At 40.4% G+C, this 9,622-nt stretch overlaps 1 protein-coding gene across 1 annotated transcript; it reads right to left on the bottom strand.

Moving 5' to 3' along the window:
- Nucleotides 1-927: 927 nt before the first annotated feature.
- Nucleotides 928-7,669, bottom strand: LOC144636329 (monocarboxylate transporter 10-like). The gene is made up of 4 exons (XM_078495515.1): nucleotides 7,470-7,669; nucleotides 5,197-5,795; nucleotides 2,353-2,722; nucleotides 928-1,199 (listed from the first exon to the last, which is right to left on the bottom strand). Exons 1-4 carry the CDS (start codon nucleotides 7,651-7,653, stop codon nucleotides 928-930), a joined length of 1,425 nt encoding a protein of 474 aa, XP_078351641.1. The 5' UTR covers nucleotides 7,654-7,669.
- Between the last annotated feature and the right edge of the window lie 1,953 nt (nucleotides 7,670-9,622).

The following is a 9,622-nucleotide window of genomic DNA, read 5'->3' as shown; positions in this document are numbered from 1 at the left end:
AGACATGCTTTGTAAGACTTTTTCCTATTTTATCAGCTGTTCGTGAAGAACAGCTTGTGACGTGAAAGGTGATGACGTTACAAGTGGAACAAGGGCCACAGTCCCTTAATGTCTTTTGAAGGGCCAGTTAGCAGTCCACGGGTTAAACTAGCTTAATCAAAGTCGCTTAATCAAATATTAACTTTCCATCTGTGCAACCATTTTCTTTGCTTTCTATTTGCAGCAAACTCTATTTTACAAGTATATGCATGTATCTGTTTTTCAAACACAAGGCTCCAGGTAAGGTAAGGTAAGGTAAGGTAAGGTAAGGTAAGGTAAGGTAAGGTAAGGTAAGGTAAGGTAAGGTAGGGTAATTAAGGTCAGGTCAGGTCAGGTAAGGTAAGGTAAGGGTTAGGTAATTTATTTAATGTCAAATAAACAGGGAGTGATCTCTCATTCTCCCGAGACAGAGGCTCGTGATAAAAGTGTTTGACTATTTAAAAACTAAGGGTAAATAAAATGCATATTAAAAAGATCTAAAACCTACATATTAAAAATACAATATTGAAAAGATCAAAAAGCTTCAAAATGTCTATATGATTAAAAAGCAACGTAACCAATATATATATACAGGTCCCCCACATCTACGGTAAAACAAAGACTCGTTTATCATTGTTAGCAAAAATGTAACCCTTGAAAATCTAATTATAACGTCAAGAACGACAACAAAGCTTTATTTCTACAATAACAAAGGAAAGATCGTAGCAGCTCTCAGTGGTGGGTTGCTACACCTAATAGCAAAAAAGCTAATCTTGAAAATCAAGCAATCTATCAAATCAATCTATCAATCAATCAATCAATCAATCAATCAACCAATCCATCGCTCATCGCTAGCGTGCGCTTCCCTAAAGCAGAGGAAAGTCAGGAGGCTGGTACTCTTATTGTTAATTAGATGATTGCGCTGGAACTGCGCATTCTCGTCAAGGTCCCTGCGCGGAGTCTCTTTCCAAATTCTTCAACCTTGTCTGTTTGAACTTCCTTTGATACTTTGTTTGACTTTTCTTCTTCTTCCTCGCCTATTTCCGAGTCCTGTGGGTGAACTTTGGACTTTCTGCGATTGACGAAAACCAATATTGTTGGTATTAGGAAGGCCGTCATCAGAACTCCTCCAGTCATGTAAAATGAATAAATATAGTTTCCTGTCTGGTCCGCTATCAACGCTGAAGAAAAGAACAGAAAAGTATATATGTCAATAAATATTCTTGAAAGCTCACAAGTTTTCCCAGTAAAAGGCTGGCTTCTTTTGCGGATCGAGAGGTCAATATTTCTATCTTTGCCTTGCACGTTTTAATTCACTCATTAATGGAAATTCACAAATCTGATTGGTTCTCTATTAATTTGACAATTAGACGGCAAGCTCGAGGTTTCTATTTTACCAATAGAGTGTATCTGTCGAGGAACTATCGGCTGATAGTTGCCCCGCGGAAATTTGATGTTCTTAAAACAAATATTAGCCCGAGAAGCGAAGCTTCGAGGGCAAATATGCTAGTTTTAAGAACATCAAATTTCCAAGGGGCAACTATCAGACCGAAAGTTCCGAGACAGAAACACTCTATTGTCTTTATTGTTCACCACTAAATTTTCTTCCGCGCGCACATACAAAAACAAGCATCGTGAATTATTTTTACTTTTGAGGATAAAAAACTCAATTGAAAGCCGAAATTTAACAAACGAAACAAAACCAGACGAGAAACCCACTAAATGCAGTGAATTTGGTTGGGTTTTTTTGTCTGCAGGCAGCTTGTTTACAAAAAACAGTCACGGGCGGGCACTATCGATCCGGGCATTTTTCACGGGAGGGCACTATGGGCTGATAGTGCCCTCCGGCGGACGGGCACTATCGCGTCACGTGTTCAATTTAAACCAATCAGAATCGGAGAAAATTTAGTGGTGAACTATAACGGCTGATAGGTTGCGACAGGCGAAGCTTCGAGCCAAATATCAAAGTCCAAAGAAACCGAGAGCGCACCGTCTAATTGTTTTAACATAATCTAGTCACTGATCTGATAACACAGAATTAATCGGTAGAATTGATTTATTGATGGTTTTGACTGATAAATTAGCGGAGAACTATTTACGCAATCCGAGAGCCGTCTTTCTGAATGGCTGACTATTGGTAAAACGCGCAATCTGATTGGCTTCACAATCTTATCTTCAATCGTATCTTGTTGGATACGAGTGATTATAACCAATTCGGTGCTTGGCGCCTCGTTGGCTATTTAACACCTCGTATCCAACGCGGGCTCATGGAATATGGGTGGGGCCGTTATTAACGACGGCGGCGTATTTTACTTTTTACGGAAATAAACTCACCAGCAACAGGGCCACCGGCAGCTGCAGAAAAGGAATACAGCAAGTTGAGAATGCAGAAAGAGGCTGTTCTTCTCTTGCTATCCACACACGTCAGAAGAATGAAACATTGTGTTGTTATGAAGATTCCATCGCTCAATCCGTAAATGGCGCTGAAAACTATTAAGTTCCAGTATTCTGTGGTAAACGGCAGCATGAAAACAGAGAGACCAGCAGTTACCAAACACGCTTGATAAATGTAGACTGGATTTACTCGCTTGTCGTTACACAATCTTCCCGTCATCACGCGAGCCAAACATGAAGCAAGGCCGATGAAAATAAACAGTTGAGAACCTTTCTGTGCAGAGATTCCAATATCTTCACAGTACTTGACCTACGAAAATTAACAATACCTATTAGAGTTGAATGAATGTAAAGGGAATATTCCTGGGAATGAGGTTGGAATGAATGAATGAATAAAGGAAGGAAGGAAGGCAGGCAGGCAGGCAGGCAGGCAGGAAGGAAGGAAGCAAGGAAGGAAGAACTGAAATTACGATCAATGATAATGGTTTTTGTATAAAACATTTACTGAGCTCAATGCCCTTCACAATTAGATTAGATGTACGGGACGAAATCGGACATCAGCATACCAGGCGCCTTTGGCAGCCGCTATCCGTCCATGTATATCATCTCGTCCCACCACCCAACCCATAAGGGACCTTTAAGATACCTGAACGGCTGACCTCGAGGACGGCTGACCGGTAGTATTTTTTTGCGTGTAGTCTATTGCGCATGCTTGCTCCACTCACATTGCCGTCCAGCTCCGTCCAGCTGTTGTCGAGGACGTGAGAAGTATAGTCTCATTATTTTTAAATTCTGTTTCTTTTTTAAGTGGTCCTTTATAATATTCTGAGTTTGGTACCGAAAAAAAGTTAAGAAGTTAAGTTTTATCGCAGTTGCAAACTGATATTTGCTGTGCTTCGTATAAACGCTGATAACAAAGCCACGTGGGTACAATTATGAACTGTCTTGCCTGTGTTTCTACAAAAATTTCACTTGTGAATCCCGGACTTTGGGCTAGAAGCGCCTAATGTTTTTTTTTGCATGTCTTGGGCTAAGGATTTGTTGATCCACTAACGCCGTCCTTTGTTCACACACGCCGGATCTTGACGTTGAAAGTTCCCGCCAAGACCGTTGACATCGGCCCAATCCTCCAATCCTCCTCGCGAAATTCTATCGTCCTCGCACCGTCCTTAAGGTCAGCCGTCCAGGTATCTTAAAGTCCCTATAGATACAAGTGAATAGGCCAGACCACAACACCGCGAACTCCGTGCCCTAGGGATGTTTCTTATCAACCAAAATAGGCAGAATGTATAATTAAGATTAAAATTATTTGATAAAAGTTGACACTGGCTTAAAATAAGTACAGGACGTTTCGGCTACTGCTGTAGCCTTCTTCAGCAATATGTAAATTTAAAACGACGTCCCTGGTGTTATAGGAAGAAAAACTAAAAAATGCAGAAAAACGTGATAAGGAATGTACTGAATAAAATGGGGGGTGAAATTCGCGACTAAAAAGGATAGAATAGGGGGTGGTATGCAATTAAAAATTGTTTAAGTTTCTTATAAATGTTCGGGAATGCTACGTGTTCATTAATAGCGTTTCCATCTCGGACTGAGTGCCACGCTTCGAGGAAAAGTCTTTGTCTCCAAACTGAAGACCGGTCGATAATGTCAACATTTTCCAGATCAATTTCATGATCGTTGAGCAAATGGTGTTCGGCCAATAGGGAATTTCTGTCTATTGTTGTTATCGCTTTAGCATGTTCTTTGATGCGTGTTTTGAGTGCGCGCGAGGCCTGGCCAATGTAAACACACGCACAGTCTTTGCATTTGATTTTATAGACAACACCTTTCGACGACTCTTCGCTGAATTTATCTTTGTTTTTTTTCAAAATATTGGCGATAGAACGGATGGGCTTGTGAGCCACTTTGACGTTAAAACCTTTGAGAACTCTTGAGATTCTTTCAGAAAACCCCTTGGCGTACGGTAGAACAACCAAGCCTCGCTGTTCAACAACGTTGGCACCACTTTTTTGTTCGGCATTAGATTGACGACCATTACGAATAAAATTGATAGGATAATTATTCGCTGCCAGCGCTTTCAATACACGTTTAGATTCGGATGACACTTCCTCCTCAATGGATGGGATTTTCTTAGCCCGATCCATGAGAGTATGTACAAAAGAGTGTTTATGTTGCGTATGGTGGTGTGAATTGAAGTCTAGATAGCGGTCGGTATGAGTAGCTTTTCTGTAAACAGAAACGGCTATCGAACCATAAACTTGCCTCGTTGTCTTAGTGTCCAAGAAAGCGATTGAACCTTCTGTTTCCGCTTCGATGGTGAATTTGATGTGCTGGTTAATACAGTTTAGGTGCGACTGAAATTCATCTACAAATTCTTTTTTCAGACACACATGACTGTCGTCGACATATCTAAACCACCATTTAGGTGGGTGTGGAGCCGAGAAGAGGACCTTATCCTCAACGTATTCCATGACCAGTGGCCCATCAGGCCGGGATTATTCAGGTTGCCGTACCATGAAGCGACTGTGAGGAGTTTTTTTACTCCCCCCTGAATTGGATACTACAACCTCGTTCCCAGGGTCTCTCTCCCCCCCCCCCCCCCCGCCTCCCCGAGCGAGAGAAAAGATGCAGGGAGAGAGTTGGGAATGCTCCCAGCATTATGTCGTCGGTACCCATTTTAACACCTGGGTGGAGGGATGCACTATGAAAAATTAGTGTCTTGCCCAAGAACACAACGCAGTGCCCTAGACAGGGCTAGAAAACACTTTAATTAAAACTTACCAGATTGATGTAAGGAATGTACATCCCAAAACTGGCAAACATGAGAGACGTGACGAAGACAGTGAAGGCAGGAAAAGTCCACACACTGCAGTAAAGGGCGATGCCACTCTTTTCATCTCCAGCTTCCACATTGTTGTTTTCTCCAGGTTTAAAATTCTCGACCATTGTTATTTCTTCTACGTTTGGGTTGAAACTCAAGCTCGACATGCAAACAAGGACGTACAATGCTGCCATTATTCTAAAAGTGTATCTCCATTCAAACGCGTCCAACAGAACTTGAAGCAGAGGACCTGAGTAGAGGACACCCACGCCCGCACCCAGCGCAACAACGCCAGTAGCAATGGACAACTTCTTTGAAAAGTATTTAGCAATGACAAGATAACAGGGAGTATGTACAAAGCACGTTCCCAAGCCGTACACGCTACTATAGGTTATGTACATCTGGGTGAGGCTCTGCGTGAATGACGTCGACACCAGTCCTACAATGCATAGCGAGCCTCCCAAGAAACACGTAATGCGGCAACCAAAGCGATCGCACAGATAACCTGCCAGCGGACTTGCGAACCATACCATGCCCAGACCAATTGATCCAACAAAAGCTGAAAATGAAAACATTCAATACACGATACAGTGATTTTTTTCACCTGCACGTAATAATTACTGGCTGGGTAAACCTTGGGACCGTCCATTTTTAAATGCAAGGCTAGGCTAGGTCGGAGGGTTATTACCTATATTGTTTGACCTCCCGTCAAGCATTTGCTATGTTTTCATATATTTTGAAAAAAATCAAAACGAAATTTCATGCTTTTCTTCGCAGGCATGATTCCTAAAATTGATCTGTAAAGTCTTTTCGATTTGGCTAAAAAAATTCGATTAAAGGATCTAAATTTCGCGAAAATTGTCAAAATACTGGCTTACATTAACAAACAGAAAGTCTCGAAAGTGCCAGCACAACTGATTTTACTAGTTTCCAATGGCACTGAACAAAACCATGAACAAAACGAAACTTAAAACAGTTTGACATGTTCCTTTTTAACAAAGTAGAGCTAGTTTGACGACTGTACCAAGATAATTATGTACTTAACTGACGGCGACGTTGAATAATCATAACGAATTATATAGAAGGGTATTAGAGATCGCGTCCTTAATTTTACGAGAACCTTTTTTCTGTTTTCTCCCCAAATGAGCAATTTTATATAATGACCAAAGAATGTGAATAAGCACCCGGCCCCCTCATTAACAGATAAGCACAAAACTCACCAGTGAAAGAAAAAGATATGAAAAATAAAATGACTTTAAGGTTATATTAATTTCTTCTTGAATTATTTACTTTTTTGTTGGAGATGAAAATTAACATAATTGCTAATTGACATTTGTTCCTTCGAATACGTTTTAATTCCCAAAGGAAGGAAATGTACGTCTAGCCTGGGACGTCTGAAAAGCATGCTAACATTGTACTCCATGAATTAAACAGATTAAATATAACAAGAAAGAAATAAACAGTAAAGACGAATATTTCACAATCTACTCATTGTAAAAAGAATTGAATCAGTAAACTCAAGCGCAGTGCTCCTTGCAAATTCATAACCATAATCTTACGCTAAGAATTTATTACTATAGAACGTTCTTCGCAGATCTAGATCTTTTGCAAACTGACAAAATAAATACGAAATATATAACTGAAGGCAAAGTCAATTGTTTGGAGAAAAGTCAATTGTCTGGCATAAAAACTGGAATGACCTTGTCAACAAGGCTGGAAATTACTAAAGTTGTAAACGGGACATAACTACTGACCAGTAATCTAAGGTAATGCATGCGAACAATATCGCACCAGCGAATTTCTATTCAGCGCAATCGAACTGCCCTGAAACTGACAGTCCAAGGATTGTGTAAACTCTGGTTACTGAACATTTATATTCAACACTAGTGATGTAAAATTTGTAAGAAATTAATGCGTACTTTTTAAAACTTATAAAATGTCATTTTGAGTCATAAACATAAAATCTGTGTATAGAGCTAGCGAACCGAAAACAACAGCGCGGTCGACGAATGGCGAAGCCGCTCAACATCGCTTGTAGGGTCTAGTAAATCAAACTTGTTCTAATAAGGCGTTGATCGGCAGTGTCTTGATTTTTAATCAGTTGATTTGAGCGCGTCATGTCAAATGCATCAACCCTGAATCAAGAGCACTGAGCGATTGCACGATACTCTGGACTGGCTGGACTGCGGGCTTGGCCACAACACGAAGCAATGCATTGTTTATTAGCACTAACCTGTTCTCTCTCTGGTCTCGTCAAAGTATTTCATCAAAACTGGGAACAAAACACCAAAGCTGAGCACCAAACCAAGATTAACAGCTTGGCAAACCGCTGCTGAAATACACACGATCCAGGACCACGAACTATCCTGGAAACGTTTTCCACTAAAAAACCACGAGATTTTCCAAAAGCACTGCATGGTATCTCGGTGTAAACTCGGGATATTGACGAGACTTAACTTGGACTGTTAAAAAACGACAGTAATTTGTCGTAGACTGCAAGAGAAGAACGGTTACAAAATATATAAAAAGACTTAAACAAGTATACTAAAATTAAAATCGCACTTGCCAGACAGGATTAAAGGATTTCAAAACAATAAAATTTCAATTTCATTGTTTAAAAATGCATTTTCATTTAAATTTCGCAATCATGCCCATAGAAGACTTAATAGGTACTAGTTGCGGGCCAGCGAAAATATTTAAACAATAGCGCGTCAAGGAACTATCGGCTAATAGCTGCCCCGGGAAAATTTGATGTTCTTAAAACAACTATTAGCCATCGAAGCTTCGCTTCTCGGGCTAATATGCTAGTCAGTTTAAGAACATCAAATTTCCAAGGAGCAACTATCAGACCGATAGTTCCGAGACAAAGCACTCTCTTGATTTTATTGTCCACCACTCAATTTTCCTGGCGCACCCATTCAAATACAAGCATCTTTAATTATTAAAATTATTTTTTTTGTAACTTTTTGGGATAAAAGATATAATTAAAAGCCGAAATCACACACCAAACAAAACCAGACAAGAAACCCACTGAATGCAGTTTAGGCCCGCTGGTTTACAAAACAATTTCTCGGGCGAGTACTATCCGGGCATTTTCCATGGGCGTGCACTATGAGCTGGTAGTGTCCTCCGCGGACGAACACTATTCGCGCCACGTGATCAATTTAAACCAACCAGAATCGGAGAAAATTTTGTGGTGAACTTTAACGGCTGATTATTGTCCCGCGAAATTTTGACACCCTTAAACAAATATCGCTTCGAGGGCTAATATGTTAGTTGTAAGAACAGAGACAAAAACACTCTATCGTTTTTTTTTAATTTTCTTTCGTGCGCCTATAAAAAACGAGCATCTTGAATTATTATTTTTTTTTTTTACTTTTTAGAATAAAGGATACACTTGCTCCAAGAGGCCCTCTTGAAACAAACGTAAACCGCGCGACGAAGGACTTTGTTGAAGTCTTAGATAAAAGACGAAATGTAACAAACAAAACAAAATCAGACAAGAATCCCACTAAATGCTTGACTTTTGTGGGGGTTTTCTGTCTGCAGGTCCGCTTGTTTGTATAAAGTTTTCACGGAGTACTATCCATGTCATCCATTCGGGTATTTTTCTCGGACGGGCACTATGGGTAGCCTGAATTTCAGACGTCTCTCTCTGGTCATCTGCTTCCGAGAAGAGACGTCAGAAAATAGCGGCCGCAAATGCCGCTAATACCGTATTCACTCGAATAAGCGCCGCCCTTCGAATAAGCGCCTCATCTGGGACAAAAAAGTTAATAAGCCTCGCAGTCCCGATGCGGCGCTTATTTGAAAAATTCTGTTTAACTAAAAACAGCACTACAAAGCAACTCTAAAACAAACTTGGACATTTCTTTCCATCAAAAGCGATGTTTTGTAGTTCAAAGTGATTGTTTTACCGCTCGCCCATTTGTTTTTTTATACAACATTCTTACAATACGCAGTTCTGTAAATGTTTTGAAGGCCGCGAACTTTGCCAGAACAGCTAGCGCCATTTCTCTCTTTAGCAAGAGACGAATACTGACACTCCAAATACGCTATTTTCGATAGCTGCAAAATATAAGATTCTTTGTGGCGTCTAAATTTTAATTGAGCGCCGCCCTCAAATAAGCGCCGCACTTGAGGCGCGAAAAATTTAATAAGCGAGTAATACGGTACTCAGGCTAGAGTCTTACCTCAGCTCCCGCAACTTTTAATCGGGAACTGAGCCGAAAAGTATCAGGCGAACTCTTCTCACTTAACTAATCGTTTATTCTTGTCTTATTCATGATCTAAATCATGATTTATCAATGCATTCAGTTTGTTTAATTGTCCGTTGTGGTGTTCAAGAGGGGGGATGACTAAAACCTCGCCCGTCCCGAGATTCTG

Source organism: Oculina patagonica, chromosome 13, assembly GCF_052425735.1.
Source record: "Oculina patagonica isolate OP01 chromosome 13, crgOcupat, whole genome shotgun sequence".
NCBI classification, from domain to species: Eukaryota; Metazoa; Cnidaria; class Anthozoa; order Scleractinia; family Oculinidae; genus Oculina; species Oculina patagonica.
The sequence above is the reverse complement of the archived record's forward strand: the minus strand, read 5'-3'. Positions and strand labels throughout refer to the sequence as shown.

Bases quoted from the DNA above. Each gene is read 5' to 3' on its own strand.
- LOC144636329 (XM_078495515.1), bottom strand. From the start codon at position 7,653: ATGCAGTGCTTTTGGAAAATCTCGTGGTTTTTTAGTGGAAAACGTTTC. The intron at 2,723-5,196 runs GTAAGTTTTAAT...TAATTTTCGTAG, and splicing joins ACATTCCTTACATCAATCTG to GTCAAGTACTGTGAAGATAT. The intron at 1,200-2,352 runs GTGAGTTTATTT...TCTTTTCTTCAG, and splicing joins TGCCGGTGGCCCTGTTGCTG to CGTTGATAGCGGACCAGACA.